Genomic DNA, 20,092 nt, shown 5'->3' with positions numbered 1-20,092 from the left:
CCATGGAACAGCAGCAATTACATGGCCACCAGCAGGTACTGATCTTTTCTACTCCTTGCCTAATCGAGCAACCACAGCCAGGACCAGGAAATTAAATTTACCCCATCTTTCCCTTAGTTAAATCTTCACTGCACATTCAGATTTCTACTGTCTGGCCTGAAATCTGGTAACTTTCGCCCTATATCTCTTGCATGTGTTCACGCACCATCTTACCTGGTTCTAACCCTGACACATACTTCTGAGGCTGATGTTCTTAATGTTCCCTACTATTTAGCATCCAACAGATCTCAGAGTGATCTGCAATACAGTGGTAGAAACCACGGGAGTTCTGCTGTGAGCTCCTTCTCCACTCCAGGTTCCCTGATTTAGGTGGTGTAGGTCCTACTGTTTTTGTGCCAATTAACTTTTAAATAGGTTGATCTATGATCTATTGCACTTACGTTTTTTACAGAACAGTAAGATCATAACTACTCCAGAAGCCTGAAGAAACAAGGCTCTTATCTTACGGGACAATATTCACCCACTTTCCTTTCTCATCTGTGGGCATGGTTCTTCAGACGCATGCTTTGTCCAAAGTTACTCATACATCTTAACTGCATGATTTAATAATTTTGATATTGTTCATGGTTCCTTATATTGCTAGTTATACCGAACTATTCTATCTTGTCTTACAGTGTTCTTTATGACATTCCGTTTTATATATTTTCTGCGTCTCCATTACAGCTGAAGTCTTTGCATATTACATGAATAATAACTGCAGTGACACAAGAAGTAATAGTATTATACAGAGGGAAAATGGAAATTGACTATGAACAAGGGAAAGATGAATTAAGAAATGCAAGGTTTGGTTAGTGAAAATGGGACAGAAGAATCAATGTAAGGTATAGGTATGGATGTGTAGGTTAGAAATCACTAGAGAGGATCTAGATTTAGAAGATCTTGTTTGCAGCCTTGTTTCAGAGATTAGCTGTTCTTATTAAAATATTAGAATTTTATTATGGGAGGGCAGAGCACAGTGTAGAAGTGAGTGGGAAGAAGAATGATGAAAACAGAGAAAATGTGACAAGAAGGGGAAAGATGGATGACTGAAGATAGTTATGTGAGAGTCAGAATGAAAATTTAGGATTTGATCCATTCCCCTGAATCTGAAATTACTTTGCATATGGCAGAGAGAGAATATGAACAACAATCCTGCCCATGGCCATCTCTATTCTAATCCATACTGCCTTAGGAAAATTCAGATGTGAACAATGTGGAAGGAAAAACATAGATATGATGTATGTGGAAGGAAGGTGTAGAGATAGAGTCACAATAAAAATAAATAGTATATTTTAAAGACATGAAAGCAAAAGGACAAAAGGGTAAAGAGAAATCAGTACTCTCTTAAGAAAAGAGTTCTGACAAAAAACAGTTTTACCAGAACAGGCAAAGTGACGATTTTGACAGACTGAACAATTCAGGAAGCATAAAATTGTGGAAAAATAGGAAGAAAATGAGACCTTTTCCCATTGTATTTAAAAATATTAAAAGTTAGAGTCACTCATAAAGCAGTGAACTGTACACGCAGGTGTTATTTTATCAGTGTCAACCTATGGAGGGAAACAGAGGTCATCAGAACTTTAAAAGGGAGATACAAGTTACTCTGACTTTAATTTGCTTTGAAAAGCATGGTCACTGACCCTCTAAATCACAAGCCAATTATAAGCATTGTAGTGCCATTATTAATTACATGTAGAGAAGTGTAAATTTAAAATGGCAATTTCAATTTTCAGTTCATTTAGAGAATGCAGACAACAAAATTGCATACTAATTAGTTCATGAGCGTCAGACACCTGAAAGATTGGAGAAAAAATCTGCACTCTTTGCAAATTTTAAGTAAAGTACTCAAGCCTTCCATTTGTCAAGTTACATATAAATTAATTAAAGACAGAAAAATGGTAATGATGGAACAAGGTAAAAGTAGGCACAGGCCCATATATAATCATACTCTGTGGGATACAACTGCTTCCTCTAGAATTTATCTAGCACTAGAAACTGTAATAGAGTAACAGGCTACTGTGTCAGGTTCACTGCACTAAATGTTAATTTGCATTTCCTAAAATTGCATTTCTGGTTTCACAAGTTTCCACTTACTCTCTGTCATACATTCATGTTGTTTTTCAAGAGCCATATTCAGGATCTCATGCTTCATCTCTCAGATCAGTGTGAAGAAGGTCACAAATGCAGTCCGTACTAATTAGGATCCAGGAGGAAGCTGGTTGTTAGGAGCAGTTATTCCACAAGAACAAAAGGAAGAAAGCCAGAAACTCAGAAATGTGAGTATTCTGACTGAAGAAGCATCTCTCTGGCCATTACAGATGCTGTCCAAATATTAGATATGGGATTTGTGGGTTTCTCTTCTCTCAAAAGAAACTGTTCACCCTTACAGGTGTCAGGCAGCGCCTGCCTCTTAGTGTGTATTGCATGCCTGAAGACAGGGTTCTGGTGTAAAGGACTACTATGCAGGACCTAAGTGAGAGTTTCTGAGGTACTCCATCCTTGCCGAATCAAAACAGGGTTTCTCCAGAACAATTTTTTCTCCACAAGTATCATCTCCATACCAAATTAACATTTTCTGGCCCCATGTGCTTCAAGAAGCAAAGTCATCAGAAAAAAAAAAAAGAACAATTCTCTCAAGATATAAACTTATTTTTCATAGCAAAGAGTATTTTTCTTTTTGCTTTCAACTCTGATAAAAATATTGGCAAGTTCTTCAATAATTATGGATAAAAGTTTATTTTTAAGGAAAGATGAGAAGAAATTATAGCAATTATATCAATTAACCAGATTTTAGTGAGTCCTTACATACTACGATTGTCAACATTAGGGAATAACCCAGATGTGATTGGCATTTCTTAGACTGAGACATTAACTCAAAAAATCTAGATTTTTTAAACCTGATGGCTTGGGCTGAGATTTGTATTTTCTCAGTTGTTCCAACCTTCCTTCCAGGTAAGATCAAACGGAAGACATATCCTGGCTGGATGGGGCTTTGAACAACCTGGTCTAGTGGGAAGTTTCCCTGCCTATAGCAGGGATTGGAACTAGGTGATCTTAAAGGTCACTTCCAACCCAAACCATTCTACAGTTCTACAGTCTGGATAGAAATTCTCACATCTGTCTGAGAGCTTCCTCAATGAAGGGCTGTGGCTTTGCTGAGTACAAACATGGAAGTAACTGACCACTGGCAGCCTGCATCCAGTCCATCTTCTACTAAAGGCATGTTCAGGGGGCCAGTGCTAAATGACTCTGACTTCTTTCTCCAGAATATTTAATAAAGCCCATGCTCTAAAGCACCGCAAAAGCTACTGTAAAATGGATGTTTTTCATTATCCATTCAAATTATGATAGCTTTCTACTCCACATAATTCTCCTCAAGTCCCTTTGTGTTATTCTTTCCAGGTCTTTTTCAATGTATAAATTTTACAAACTTCCTAACCTCGCCAGTCAGAAGAAAACTGGCTTAAGATACACTGAAGGACCTTTGTGTTTTCACTCTGCAGTGAATAACAAACAGCAACACAAGCTTCATTTTTCTGAACTGACAGAACCCAGCATTCTCACAGCAGCTCCAAAGGACTTCATCAGGCAGTGCTTTGCGCCTGTTCTCCAAACAAGAAAAATGAACAAGCAATCCTGTAGGCTTTTTTTCCAAAACATCTGGGAGCTGCTCAGGAAAACCTCTAACAGCAGTCAGCGTGAAGACTTGAACAAAAATTCTGCAATGCACACAAGGGTAGGTTCAACAGTAGTGTGTCTGACACAGCTAGGGGACAGATAGCTCAACTTAGTGCTAGTGCACACGATGCTCATTACCATCCTCTGCTATTCCCATGGCAGGAGGGAGGGAGGGAAGCACCCTCTTCACATATTTACTATAGTGACTTTTTTTTGTGAGTATCTAGCTGAACATGGTAAAGCTCAGTCCAGTTCTCATATAATAAAAACACCATAAATGTAAAGATCAACAGCCATCACTAGATAATCATTATCTTCATTACAGTACAGCTACAGGACTTCATGTTCCACAACATCATAACTTTTACCAGAGTCAACTGCTGTGAGCAAAGAAATTCAGTCCACAAAGTGGAGCACCAGCATTTAAATCATTCTAGCCATAACATCCTTAAACAGGAGTGAAAAAAATATGTACTTTCAGCCCTATGGATATGTTCAAACAGGTATTTCAACCTTAATTACAACAGTTCCTGTTACTTGCAGCAAGATGCACACAACACTTAACCTATGTGCATGGAGCAGCTCAGCAGAGAGGACAAACAATTCCCAAAGGCTGTGGTACAGCCAAGACTGCATTAAAGCAGTCTAGAATTATGCCCAAGGAGTATGTCAAAGTACCTCCACCAAGAAATGTCACTGCTAAATGCTACTAATGACCTAATGAGTAAATGTAGCATATGTGGAAATCTGTTCCCTTGAAAAGAGTCTTTATAAATTTGCTTCTGCAGCTTAGAATCACAATGGAACATATGCATGCACTTTTTAAATTAAAAAGATTTGTGCACTTGTAAAGTTCAGATTATTCCTCTTTTGCAACTAAATAGTCCCTTTTAGTCTAGGCTACATTTCTGACAGTGAAAAAGAATCTAGCTGTTAGATTACCACTTGTCTTCATCAGTTCCTTAAGTGACTCTGGCAACTGAATCAAGGAGATTTTTTCTCCTCAGCTCCATCTGTTACCTGAATCCATGGCCATCTGTCATTTTCTGCAGCAGTCCAAGCGTTCACAAGACCCTTCTTATTAAGTCGTGCATAGTACGGATACCACTTCTGGAGTCCAAAGAGAGCTCGATGAGTGGATGATGCAGTAATTTGTTGGTTCGACACAATTCCTCCTTCTATCCCTAGTGGGCCAGAGCATCCTGTGGAAATAAGAAATGTATGCAACTGAAATTATTATTTACTCTTCTTAGTCCCAAATGGCTGTAATTACAAATAACATACAAATAGATTCAGAATAACAAATCATATACCTTATTAGAAGAGACTTAGAGCACTTGAGTAGAATCTTCTTTTTGTAAATGCGAAAAAAGTACACAGATATTTTGTATATAAATATTCTCATTACAAACTTAATAATGTAGGTAAATATTTCAATTTTTTTGTTTGTTGTCTCTGAAGAGTTGTGAGTTTCAGTTCTACAGATACCAACATTAAGAAAATTATTCTTAGACTCAAGTATTGAAATAGTTGATAAAAGCAAACTCAAAGTTCTGTAATTATAGTAAAGTTCATATTCCTTGTGCCATAAAGGCCAGCATTTAGCCAATGCTCTTCAACTCGCTACTGCAGCCATCTTTAGAAATATGAATCTAGAAATATGATATTCTTCATGTACTATGAAAATAGTTAAAGGACTCATACACCTAATAAGCAAACTACAAAGTATGCAATTAACTGTAATGTTCAAATGCTATAATTCTGTGAGTAGTATTCATCCATAACACCACTATTCAAACAGTTGTACATATAATTGCTTTAAAATCAAGAATTTTTGCATATATTGTTTTCTGAAGCCAAATCCAAACTAAATTGCCGCTATGTTTACAGGAAGCTTTGTTTTTTGTGTTCTGAAAGAGGAAAGTAAAATCTCCACAGGTGAGTTCCAAATGCATTAGTTTTTAAATGAGAAACTTGTTTTGTTTTCTTTGCCCCACTGAAATTAATGACTGACTTGCACCATACTGTGCTATGATTCCAGCCACATTTTTAACAGTCCACTAAGCTTGTCTAGTCTAAAGCTCTAGTTCTACCTTTTTGCATCATATGTCACCCAACAACAAAGGCAGTGCAATCAGCACTTGACTAATAGCTCTGTTAATGCCACACATAATACAACAAAATGCAGCTCTCTCTCCTGCTGCTGTGCCAGATGCACAGCAGTGCCAGAAGAAAACAAATTCCTTGTCACCAGCACAGGCAAGCACACAACAGAATGCATTAAAACAAAACCACGTCTGTTGTGAAGCTGTCATTTTTCATTGTTATCAGCTGTTACTTAAAAATTGAAAGACCTATTTAAATGGTTGCTCTGTTTTTGAAATCTTTTCATCAACTCATAAAATTCCTTTGGCTCATAAACTGCCATTCCCATTTTCAGGCTAGAAGGAAATCTCTGTACTTTCAAATGCAAATAGCTTTTCAGAAGTTTCTGATATTTACTTGTTAAAACATCTTTGCCATTTCATAATGGAAAAGAAAGCACACCCATTCATATCTAAAACACATGCAAGCGTGCACAGGACTATCCTGAAACCAACCACACCTAACAGACTGATAAATATTTTAAACTATACATTTAAGGAAACATTTGAGAGTCCTGTAAGAGGAGCTTAAAAAGGCAGCATAGAGGCATGGCATTAATATGGATGCGGGACATACAGCTCTATTTTGCCTCTTCCTGATGAGGTGCACAGGGTACATGCTTGCACTGCTAGCATTATTCAGTGATCTAACGGAAAAATTGGACGCATGAGAAAAGGATCTCAGCATGTATTAGAGCCAGATCTGAATGGGTTGGGGGAAGAGATGGCTTGGGCAGATCATTTTCAAAATCAGAACATTTATTTGCTGCTTATACCCTCAAGTCTCCCGTAGAAGTCCCAGATTTGGCAAACAAGATACATGTCTATTATTATTATTATTATTATTTTGCTTAACAGCCTCTGTTTAAGGTGCAGAACTGTGGAAGTCCTGATCTGAATGAATGTTTGTTCTCATGCTTCAGATATGATAAATAGTATTTGAAATATGTGTGATTTTCTTTCAGAGAGCTGAATTTTCTAAATTGAAGGCAGTCAAATTATCAAGAGCACTTACTGTGTTTTGTCAGCTATGACCATATATGGTCAGAAGTGTTTACCTTCCCCTAGCTTTAGGAGGATTACTTCTGAAATCCAAAGCAACTTGTTACCATCAGGGAATAGGTACTTCATTGCACAAGCTACTTATTTTAATTGCAGTTCCAATCTTGGTTTGCCATGCTTGTCAGTTTTCAGTGTGAGTTAACCCCAAATTTACTACTTTTAAAGCGTAAAACTAACACATTAGAGATACTTTCTAGTTTGGTGATCAGTTCTGTTCAGCTCAATCATAACAAAATGAGTAGGAAATTTGAGATAGATAATAGTTTGAGTAGACAATAACCAGTAAAAAAAAAAAACAGTAGACCTGGTTTTAAATCTTACTTTTTCTCCACCCTGAAAGACATTAGATCTTTCTCATTAGGTGAGTACTTTTGATTAAGTTTGATTAAGGTCCAAACCATAAGACTTTCAATGCCATCCTACTCTCATGACCAAAGCAGCGCTGACAAATTGCAAATATTTCTAGGCACAGGCCTGACAGATGGGCCTTGAGGAGGCCCACTCAAAGCTACTTCCTGAGATGTCAGATAGCTCCACATATATAGTAATTGACTGTCGTCTTGAGAAGTCTTACCTGAATGTGAAAACATTGAATTTTATCTGTTTCATGGCCACATCAACTGATATTACAATACCTTTTTAAAACTCTACAGTACATTTTATTAACGCTAAGTATATTTCTTAAGTTAACATTTCGCTATCTAGCTCCTCTAGAAGGATACTGAGCAGCTGGAACTTAAGAAGTGGTTTTGCTATGAATCTACAAGTAAGCTACTTCCATTGTTAATGCTGCCCATTTTACCAATCCTTTCCTCTTTATTATTAATCAGACATTATTCTACCAGAAAACTTGTCAATTTATTCCCTTTTATCAGTTACAAGAAAATAGTTGAATGTATCTTTATACTTCAAATACTGCAGAGTAAATGGACTTTCCTTATCCATATGCTCATTAACTTCTACCAAATACTCCAGTAGCTTTATGAGTCATGCTGTCTCCTTCCAAAAGCTATAATGGGGCTATTACTCTCCAAATTCCCAAGAAATTTACTTTGCCTGAAAACTCCCAACTGAATAACCTGCCACTGGTGCCATCAAATATGCTTTATCAGTGACTAACTGCTCATAGACTAGCTGCTGTATGAAGATATTAGGAGCAGAAACAGTATTTTTCTTCAAGTTAAGATAGCAGTTATTCCTTTTAGTGCTTCACGGCTGTGATACAACACTGACTATTAACAATGGAGGAAAAAAGCAAATGCAGCCTTTGGAGATTGTTTGTCTTTTATTTAAAACTAAGATATATCTTTCTGCACACAGGTACAAACTGTATTATATTTTGTTGTTTTATCTCTGCTACTATTATATCCACAGTTCATTTAACAAAAATCATGACAGCTTGGCAAACTGCAGTCTCAAAGGGAGTAATAATATCACTGCAGTGACTGTACAGTTCACTCTGGTCAATGTCAGTCATTAAATAGAAAACCATTTCTGCAAATTCTAGTACGCTGGAGTATGAAAATCAACTTGATGTAAGAAAGTTAAAAAAAAAATCAAATAGTAGCAATTAAAAAGCTGTGTGACAGGTTCATTATAGTGATTCACAAGGAGTGTTTTGTCATCTGGAAATCTTAATGTCATTAAATAGCAAACTACTAACTACTTTTAATCTTATTAAATAGCAAAATATTAACTTGCACAATATTGCTTTTAATGCTACAGTAGCAATTGCAATTCAGTAAAGAAAGCCCGACTAATACTTCCCTTAATCTCATTTAACACAGACCTATTCCACAACAAACCATTGTCCATAAAGACTGCACAGTGCAAAGCTATACAATAAACTACATAGATCTAGTGAAAGACAGAAAAGACAGCATTACAGGAGAAATTAAGGATTCTTTTATGTGTTTTCATTCTTCTGAGAAATCCCCACCAAACCATTTGAAGACAGCATGGTTAAAAAAGTCCCTTGAAGATTTCTTTTATAATCTCAAACTTAAATAGATCTGAAATAAAACACACCAGTTTGCACCACAAATAATCATTAGATGAGATTTCACTTGTAAACATAGGGTATGGTGTTCAAACTGATCCCCAGACAGACGATGAGTATTGTGTTTATATCCTAATCTCTTAGAAGAATAAAATTCTAAAAAAAAGGAAATATGACCTGATATTACTGGTATCTCTAAAGACATAAACTAGAATAAGGAGATATGTCACTTATTCCTGCTCTTAACAGGAGGAGAAACCATTTCAAGATAAAAAATTACTACTGTAGGAGATAATAAGCAGAAAGCACTGGGTAAACACGTTACATGAGTATATTTAATTTGTACAACTACATTTATGTCAGTCCAGAAATTAAAAAAAAACCTCCAAAGGGTTTAAAAATTACTTGAAAATGAGAGGATTATGCTTCTGCAAATAGAAGAAAAAGATTTTCTGTTATTGACAATGAAGCATGTCTGGTTCCACAGCATGAATATATAGCTTTCATTTCCTCTGTTGGTTTGTCTCTAGATAGCGTCATCAAAACAAACAGATGCAAAATTGAAGGCATGCAGAAAACAAATCTGCTTTAGACATGTGCAATCCTGCCTTTCTCCAAGCTCCTCATTTTCTGGAATGAGATTACTCTGGATGTGTTTAGCATAGCACAGTAATTGTGCTAAACATAAATCCTGACAATGGGATTACAGATGACCTCTGATAGTGCAGTAAATAATGCTGATACATGCATAAGTTCCTCACCATGCAGTCCAGGTTTCAGTCTTCTGTTTCTTCTTGTTCCCTATGCCATCCACACAACCTTGCCCAGTTTGTTCTGTCAGGGATAACTCTCTTCAAATTATAATGTATGGGTTTTTATAGGAGCTGGTTAGATGGATATGGACAACCATTCAGCAGTCTGTCCATTCATATGTTATGTTACGCTCCTGTATGGCTTGTTTTTTCAGAACCATGACATGTTAATGATAAAAATCCTTTCCTCAAGTACTACATAAAATGTTTTGGAAGAGAGGTGGCTGTGAGACACAACTTCCCTTCCTACGTGATGTGTCAGTGGACACTATCATGGCCTGAGGAATATGATGGTCTCCAATGGCCAACTTCACTGTTGCATGGTTTCACACAGAAGCTTCGGCTCTCTGAAAATATACTTCTTCCTGTGCTAGCCGATAGCCCCCTTGAGATTCACATTGCTGTGATGAACCACCAGAGGACCTCTTACACTAAACAGACTCTGGAAAATCTTCCAGTGTAGTGGAGGAGCTCTTGAAATAGGTGGCGGAGACACTGAAAGCGTATTAGGACTTTTTTTATAATACTATGTCTGAAACGGAGGCTTTGTAGTCAGGGACTAATTTGCTTAGTTCTAGTTGGGTGGTTTTTCCATTCTACTGCTTGCTTAGAATGGATATGTTTGTGAATTCCCTATACAAGGCCCAGAGATTAATATCTGGTGAACTGCCATCTTTGAACTGTCTGAAGAGCAGACCTACCCAATAGGTGTATAATTGAAGGAAAATACAGCTTCAAGTTTAGGAAGTCCCTGAAATGAAAGTCCCTAAACAGCTAGAAGCTGGGAAAATATGACAAATGGGAGAACCACCAATCTGTGCTTGTTCCTTTTCTTACTAAGCATTTACTTCAGCTCACCATCAAAGGCAGCGCCTCTCAGACTTTCTTCTGACCAAGCATGTTCATAGAATCATAGAATCATAGAATCGGTCAGGTTGGAAAGGACCTTCAAGATCATCAAGTCCAACCGCAACCTAACTCTACTGCTCTAACAACCCACCGCTAAATCATGTCCCCGAGCACCACCTCCAAACCACACCATGTTGTTGTGGTTTAACCTGGCAGGTGGCTAAGCACCGTACAGTCATTCATTCCTCCTTCCCAGCAGGATGGGAGAAACAAAGCAAAGAGTGTAATTACTAATAGTATCAACAATTTGGCTTGCATAACCCAAAGATGATCGCAAAGCTGAAAACACACAGACCATTAGTTTCTCGGCTCCCAGTTATGTCATGATATAATTCAAGGCCACACAGCACAGCAAAATAAAAACCTTAATCCAATCCCCAGAGATGTCAAACAATGCAACAGGGAAAATAAACAGCAAGCAACGTGCTACGCAATATAGTTCCATGAGAAGACTATTAAAGAGCTTCATAAATAAGGAAAAAAATCATCATTGTGACCAGCAATTATCAAACTACCACAACACTCTGTGTTAACATGCTCAGGACAGATCTGCTGTTACTTCAACCCTTCATACCCCATGTTAGGTGCCAAAATGACTGTTGTGCTTTAACCTGGCAGGTGTCTCAGCACCACACAGTCATTTGCTCCCTCTCCTCCTTCCCAGGGGGATGGGAGAGAGAATTAAAAAAACCCAAAAAACAAAAAAAAACAAGGCAAAACTCATGAGTTGAGGTAGAACTGTTTACTAAGATAAGAGAAAAGGAGAAGAATAATAATTATGACAAATACATACATATATGTGAATGAACAAGTGATGCACAGGCAATTGCCCACCACCCCCTGCCTGATGCCCAGCTAGGCCCCCAGAGCAGCAGAAGAGAGAAATGAAATCCTACTCCCTTGAAATCTCCGTCCACATGATGTCATATGGTATCGAATATCCCCTCGGCCAGTTCAAGTCAGCTGCCCTAATTCTGTTCCCTGCCAGCACCTTGGGCCCTTCACTGAGGATGGCCTTGGCTCAGTACAGCACTGCATAGCACCAACTGTAAACACTGGTGTGTGTTATCAGCAGCGTTTTTCTCCTAGAACCAAAACACAGCATCATACCAGACACTGAAGAAAACAATTCTGTCCCCGCTGAATCTAAGATGCATAAGAGGTATACATCAAAATCTCCCATCTGCAAAGCAGTAGTCAGAAAAAAAAACGTATTTTTAGTACTGCTCCATGAAGAGATAGTTCTGGCTGTTTTGTTCTGATTTTCGTAACATTAATTTTATTAATAGCATTCCTAGACATGTTCAAGATGATTTTAATGGAACTGGCTTGGAAAGCAGATTTTCACAATAAAGATACATTATTTGTGGATACACTGTTACTGAAAAATAAGGCTTCAGATGAGAATCTCTGTCCCAAGACACATAGACTTAATCCATACCATTTCTGACAAATGTTTGCTGAATGACTTTTTCAAAAGCTCCAGCAACATGTATTCCACAATCCCATTTGGTGTTAGACTGCAGACATCTTCCCTGTTCTTACTATTTCTTGTCCTAATTCCACAAACATGGACAACATGATACTCTTCTGGCCTTTTAATACCTTTAATAATAGCCTGAAAGCACTTCCCATCTCCTTTCACTGTTCTCTGTTGTACCCCAGGATGCCAAGCAGCCACAACATATGCTAAACACACAGATGAACACGAGGAGTGAGGGAGCACAGCTTTCCTCACCTCTTGGTTACTGCAATACTGGAGGCACAACCCAAAATCCAGGGAGAGTAGATAAACCAGAAAAACAATTAGCTGAACCTTGATAACACTGCAGCATATGGACAATTTACAGCCACAGCAGAAAACCACTATCACTCTATGGTGTTTTCAGAAAGGACACACACAGTCTAACTACCAAATACAAAATGTTTCTTCTGAGTTTGTACCATTAATTATTCAAGTTACAGCATTTAACTCTTCAGTGAAAGGCATTACATTTATTTTGTTTTCAAACAAACAGAAATATGACTTTTTGAAAAACAACAAACAAACAAATATATTGTAAGGAACATTTAGTTTCTCAACTTTTCTGCTGACCATTTGTTTATGTATTAATCTTTACCTGAAAAATGATTTTTATATTTCTACTTGACAAATTCAAAAATGACATTTCTGCTGTGTTTGAGCAGTAACACTAACCATTTTTATGTAACATAACCAATTAAACATTACTAAGATTAATCTGAATAAAACAGGAATTATGCAGTAGCCCTAAAAAAAATCATGAAAATTAAACTACATATTTATTATGAAAGTTAAAATTCATAGAAACTTTCAAGTTGCTCTACAAAGTAATTGATACGTGGTCAGGCTTTCATATTTACAGACTGGCAGACACAGAAGCCATAGGCCCCAGTGGTCATACAGCAATAATTTATTTTTTATAATCCTAGGGTGAAAAAATTGTGATTCCAAGTTCTATTTACCAGTCTCACAGTTTTTTGTGGATGTGGATTTGGGCGGCTGTGTGTGGACGAGACTTGTGCAACGGTGGAATCTCCTCTGCTTCTAGTCACAGTAAATGGTGGTGGCACAGAGCACAGCAAACCAGTAATTCAAGCATAATTTAGGTATGCAAAAATGAAATTAGCAACCTAATTGAGTTTCAAAATAATCCTTTTCATTTGTTATTGAACCATGTGCAATCCATGCACTTCTCCCTTCCTCAGGTTTGGCTGGAAATATTTACATGAAGAATACAAGAAAACTCATTAGCTTTCCAGCTATGTTAGGAAATTTTGCAATTAGACACTGTATTCTGCAGAATTTTAGCTTGCTTTAAGGACGGCTACAGAAAACTGTTTTCAGACTTCTCTAGTTTTATATTTACATTTATCTGTCTTGAATAACATTCTTTTATTTTTCCTAATTTGTTTGTTTGTTCCTATGTTTGTTTCTATGTTTGTTTATCTGTGGAGTAGGAACCAAATATGTAATATCTCACATATGTGATAAATACATTATACTTTATTGTTATCTCCTTTTCTCCCTAAATTTATTCCAAAGAATGTTTTTTTTTCTGTCATACTTGCACTACAAAAACTAGTAATTTCTTTAAATAAAGTGGGTGAATATATCTTAAAATCTACATTTCCAGGAGCTGTCAGAACTCTCGAGAGAAAAAGTGCAAGCTAAAGAATATCTACACCAGTGCTGTAAAATGAAGTTCACCAGTTGGAAAGCTCATATTTTGCCTCTCTACCGAAATAACCTGCTGACACAGATGCACACTCTCACAGTCATGCTGACTGGTAGGAATGGTAATTTCACAAGTGCTAATTGAACAGAAAATCTCATTGATTTCCTTTATAACTTTTGTTAAATTCTATTGGTAGTGGTGAAATATCTGGATTCTAACGAGCTGACTGTTTTGAAATTCTGACCTGGTTCTCTTAAAGGAATCAGATGCTGATACTATTTTCTCTTTTAATGGTTAACAAACTGCTACTAAATGAAGTGCCTCACTCATATATGTATATATATATAAATGCCTATATATATACATATATAGGCATTTCATAATTGCTTCTTCTAAAAATCTGTCAATTCCAAAAAAACAAATTTGAAAAAATAGTTTCTCTTGGAATTAAGACTGGAAAGATATAGTTACATTGAACCTCAATTTGCATTTTTCTAGCAGGTCTACAGTGAAAATCAATGGGATTAAAACTTCAACGTAATTAGCATTCCTGAAATCCATCTTGACAATGAGAACGTTCTCTTGCCTCAACAGAAGAGAAGAGTATGTGCTCTTTAAGTGGCAAAACTCATTTGGCTGCCTAGAGACATTCTTCCTGTCTTTGTGCATTTTCTTTTCCTTTCATAAGAAGAGCAACTGCTTCTAGAAGTGACAATATTACTAGTTACAAGATGTATTCATTGAAAGCATTTAAAACCTACTAGTGGCACTAATGAGAATTCTACATTATGATGGAATACATGTTCTTCAGAAAGAAGTAAAAATATGGGATTATCCTGCAATATACTGCTGAAATGATAGTCTAAATATGAGCAATAACTAGAGTACAGAATGTGAACTGCATGCAAACAGCTGTTATTTAAATCTGTCTACCCAGAAATGGCAATTGTCATGGCCTCTGAGCTGTTTCCATACTCTGCTATAAAGCATCTGACTTTTTAATACCTGGAAATTCAGATAACAGTATTTAGGTCTTGTTTCTGGAAGCCATTTCATGTAGATTTAACCTTATATTCATGTAAAGCAGCTTTTAGAATCAGGGCTTGAAGCCATGTTAAAAATACAGAATTAATTTTAAAGGTCATGGTCTTTTATTAGGGTGGAACAAATTCAGAATGAAGATTCAGAGTAATCTTTGTATACACAGTAAAAGAAGTCTTCATTACTGCTGCAGTGTAGTACAATGAAATCTGGCATTTGTTACTCCATCTAGTATTTTAAACATAAGATAAACACTTAAATACACATTTATATTATATAACATAATAATAATGATAAATATTACATATACGTGCTGCAGAAAGCAAAGGTAAGAACTGGGAGAAGGAAGTGAAGATCAGATTTGAGATCGCTTAAAGAATCTGAAGGTGCACAAGTCCATGGGACCTGATGATATCTGTCCACAGATTCTGAGGGAACTGGCAGATGAAGCTGCCAAGCCACTATCCATCGGATCTGAAAGGTCATGGCAGTCTGGTGAAGTTCCCACTGACTGGAAGAGGAGAAACATAACCCCCATTTCCCACTTTCCCCAAGGCTAAGTGCAAGGCCCTGCACCTGGGTCAGGGCAATCCCAAACACAAATACAGGTTGGGCAGAGAATAGCCTATAGAAAATCTGGGGAGGGACTTCTTATAAGGGCATGCAGCAACAGGACAAGGGGAAACGGCTTTAAACTGGAAGAGGGGAGATTTAGACTCAAAATTAGGAAGAAATTCTTTACGGTTAGGGTGGTGAGACAGTGGAACAGGTTGTCCAGAGAGATTGGGAATGCCCCCTCCTGGGAGGCATTCAAGGCCAGGGTGGATGGAGCTTTGGGCAACCTGGTCTAGAGGGAGGTGTCCCTACCTATAGCAGGGGGGCTGGAACTAGATGATCTTACAGGTCTCTTCCAACCCAAACCATTCTATGATTCTATGATTTTGTCCTTCCCTTCCCATTATTCTTTTCTTATCCACGTTTCTTTTCAGCATAGACAAGAAACAATGTATTTATAAAAATAGATTACCAACTACAGCTAAAGAGGGGGTCAGAATTCACATTCCCCACTTTCAGCCATCTGAAAGTTAGAGATCTGCCCTGAACTAGCTTCTGAAGCTCTTTCTGCCACCTGTGGGAATAAATGAGCTACTCTAAATCATGATTTCCGTTATTCAATCAACGATGTAATCTCATGTCAAGTAACTCTTATGCATATATTACAACTGAAGTCACTGGTGGTTTACTCCAGGGATCCCAACTGGGTCCAACACTATTCAGAATCTTTGTTAATGACCCAAGCATTGTGTCCCAGTGCACCATCAGGAAGCTGGCAGATGACAGGCTATGGGGAGGAGTTACTGATACGTCTGATGGGTGTGCTGGCCTGCAAAGGGACCTGGACAGGCTAGAAAATTGAGCTGCCAGGGATCTGGTGAAGTTCAATAAGGGAAACATCTTTACCTGGTCCTCACCCTGGGAACAGAGGCTGACCAGCCAGAATGGGGCTGTGCAAAGAAGGATTTGGGGGTCCTGGTGGACAAGTCAACCCCGAGCCAGGAGCACGTCCACACAGCAAAAAAGTCCAACAGCTACCCAGGCTGAAGAGGAGGAATGTCAGCAGCCCAAGGGAGGTGATCCTTTGCTCCTGCTGGTGACACATGTCTGCAGTGCTGTGTCCAGCTCTAGGCTCTCCAATATAAAAGAGACATAGGCAGTGCAGGACTGTGAAATCCAAGGTATCTTTCATATGAGGAGAAACTGAGAGAGCTGGGACTGTTCAGCCTGCAGAAAAGAGTGCTCAGGAGGCCTTATCTGCATGTATGAACATTTGATGAGAGGGAACAAAGACAAGGGAACAGGGATACAAACTCTCCTCAGTGGCGCTCAGTGAAAGGAAAAGACTGGAACAGGGTGCTAATATTGGTTGTGGAGCCCCATCTACAGAGATACTTAAAACCCAACAGGATATGGTTCTGGGCACCTTGCTGTAGGTGGCACTGCTTGAGGAGGGGGTGGAACAGATGATCTCCAGAGGATGCTGATGACCTCAACCTTTCTGTTATTCTGTGGTTCTGAACAGTTGTAACCTCAGGTTCTTTTCAAATCAATGTTCTTGGAATGGTAAGTCCTGAAAAGTCATACCATCAGAGAGGATCTCTTCCTCGGAAGGAATAATATGAGGTAGTACTGCTGGCTTTGGAAACTTACTAACTCACAGTCGATGGGCATTTGACTCTGAGTACTCCACTTTATCCAGTAATGTACAATGCTACATGAAATAATAATAAAAAAAATAGTTCATTGATTTAGCATTTTTATTCTTGGTAGCCATTCATAAGCAGAACACTATTTAGACAAAATGTGTCTGCTGTCCATATTTTTCTCGGTGAAATAAAATATGAATATATTTCAGTCTCAGTAAATCACAGTCTGATATAATGCTACCTGGCATACAAAAAAATCTCCCTGTTTTCCTATACCAAATTACATTTTTGCAGTGAGCTGCATGGATAATCAGTGCATTTAAGAATGTAGAATTTCAAATTGTTGGGCTTACATCTTCATCTCCAGAAGGCAGAATTAGTCAGGGATGCTTTTCATTTTCCAGAAGACCCTGTCTTTTACATATGTAGGCAGACCACATGTGTAAATGTATGCTCTGATGGACTGAAGAAGAGCTAAAGTTACAGGAAGCAGTCTGGCTTTTTACACTGAATTTACTTCCATCATATTTGCATGAAGAAAACTTAGTGTAAGAAGGTAATGTGAAGGATAGTCACTTACCCCAGGTCATTATCTGATTAATCAACTTATGGCTTGGTTTCAGTAGCCAGGAGCACTTATTACAGTGTGCACCAGTATAGCTGCAGCTAACATAGGCATAGAAGGTATATTCCTACATATGCATTTTTAAAATGTATTGGCCTGTTTTTTTTTATGGCTAGCATATTTGTACTAACATCTCATTTGCTCTCAAGTTTATGACATTTTTTTTTTCCCCCAGTAGTAGCTCTAGCTTCTTATCCCATCTCTTAAAACATCTCTTTTAAACACTAGCAAACCCTCTGCAGTCCCTCCCATACAGAAGTAGATTTTCACTTGGAATGAATACTAAATTCTGCAAGGTGTGTGTATGGAACACTGACTTTTTAGATATTAAAGCTTTGCAGACCTCTAATATCAATACAAAAATCACCCAAAAGGGATGGTATACTACTGTATCCATATTAGCTATAAGTCTACTCTTGTTAAAAATCCACAGGTTAAGTGAAGCAGTGCTTTAAATTTGAAGTCCAGTCTGGACTGGAGTTTGAAGTTTGCTGATGGATATAACATAGAGGTGATATGGTTGGACATCACAAGCTCAGTGTGATACTTTTTGCCTATTGACCATTTCAATCAATCTTCAGGTAATCAAATAGTTTGCTTCCTCTATGTAGCTCAAGAGCTTTTTCCACAATCCAGTGTTCTGATCTGAGTGATATTGAGTAACATGGTTGTAGCAACTCATGTTAATTGTTGCTCTGACAACTAATCCTACAGGCAAGACCAAATCAATGTTTTCATTCTCATTGAAGGAATTTAATCAGCACTTTCATTGAGACATGGTAACAGACCAAGAGTCCCTCCCTCCAGTGCATCACAATGCAAGGTGAAACCATAAAACAGAATTTACAAAAACCCATTTTATTTTGCACTTCTATAGACTTGAATGACTTATTTCAGACAGCTTTTACCTATTACCAGATAAAAAATATAAAATGGGCTTGATAACTTATAGATGATTAGTAACTACCCAATAGAATAGCAAGTTTTTGCCTGAATCTGCTAAGTTTATAGAGACACTCGGTTCTAAAATACAATTAACAGAAAATGTTTATCTTCCTATATTTACTTCTCAGATTTAAAACTAAACAAACTGGTTTTTCTTGGCCTATGATCATTTATATTATTATTAAGTGTGACTCTAATTGTTATTAGCCAGTCTGGTACTTGGCACTGAAGTGAAGAATATGATTAATCTTGTTTCATGTCTTCACATAAAATACTGTATGTCAAAAGCAACGTCTTTACCAATTTGCATCAGTATCAACTAATGAATATACAGATACTTCCAGACAGGCAAGCTTTCCAAATGATGTTGTTTTTAAGCTTTAAATCTCTAGGAGATGACATGAAAATGAAGTGATTAGTTATGTTGCATGCAACAGAAGAAAGCTTTTCAGACAGTAATGAGTAGAACTGCTACCTCTTTGCTGATATGTCCAAAGAGATTAAATGCTTTTTATGCTGATGTAGCATTGCAGCCAACAACAGCACATTACTCTTATCATAGTGGTCAACACAGTTCATAAACATTATATAAGCAATGGATATCAGAACTAATCAAATATGAAGAAATTAGATGTTATGTTGTGCTTCTCAATAGTGTCATTATTGCTAAGTGACTATCATGTGCATCCATTACCAAATCCTCTGTTCATAGTTTATAGTAAGGTTGTAATATTCAGCCTCGGTCTTCACTCCTCTCTGCTGAGGGAGCAGTGTGAAAATAAAGTAAGGAAATTCTTAGGTGATTTGAGGATTTAAAAAGCAGAAGTAAAAGGATTTTTGGAGCTTTTTCATCCCTAATACTCACTTGCTTTTTCCAGTGGTAATGCGATTTCATGACTTAGTATTTTTAGGAACTGTGCCTAGGTGAAGAAACTAGATTTAGGGACTTCACTATAGAGCTACACCAATAAATCAATGTTCCATTCCCATTTACAGATAACATTCCTGGGGTGCACTGTGGGAACTACAGACAAGTGAGTCTACTTCCACATCTTGTAATCTGCTGAGTCTATAGTTGAGAATAAGATCACTAAGAGAAATGATAAAGACAGTCTGCTGGAAAAGAGCCACTGTGATTTCTGTAAATGACAGTGCTGCCTCACCTGATGGAGTTTTTAATTGTGGCATTTTGCATAGAGATAAAGGGGATACCGTGTAAATAACACTTGGATTTTCTGAAAGTATTTGAAAAAGTTCCACATCAAAGGCTTCTGCCAGGAGATATGGCCCTTCCATAGACAGCAATCTAATTAAAGAACAGGAAGCAGCCTTTCAAGATGAAATGTCAGCAGTGAGATCCCCCAGGGATCAGTACTTGAATCAGTTTTACTCATCAGTGACCCACAGAAAGGTGTGAATGGGGAAATTATCAAGTTT

At 37.6% G+C, this 20,092-nt stretch overlaps 1 protein-coding gene across 10 annotated transcripts in view; it reads right to left on the bottom strand.

Annotated features, from left to right (window-relative positions):
- Positions 1–20,092, bottom strand: part of EDIL3 (EGF like repeats and discoidin domains 3) — a 273,821-nt gene that overhangs the window by 74,887 nt on the left and 178,842 nt on the right. For all 10 annotated transcript variants that reach the window (XM_021380111.1, XM_021380103.1, XM_021380106.1 and 7 more), the window contains one exon: positions 4,738–4,919. In XM_021380111.1, coding sequence (XP_021235786.1) covers positions 4,738–4,919 — 182 coding nt within the window. The remainder of the gene's footprint in view (positions 1–4,737; positions 4,920–20,092) is intronic.

Source organism: Numida meleagris, chromosome Z (genome assembly GCF_002078875.1).
Source record: "Numida meleagris isolate 19003 breed g44 Domestic line chromosome Z, NumMel1.0, whole genome shotgun sequence".
NCBI classification, from domain to species: Eukaryota; Metazoa; Chordata; class Aves; order Galliformes; family Numididae; genus Numida; species Numida meleagris.
This window is presented reverse-complemented; position numbering and strand designations above follow the sequence as displayed.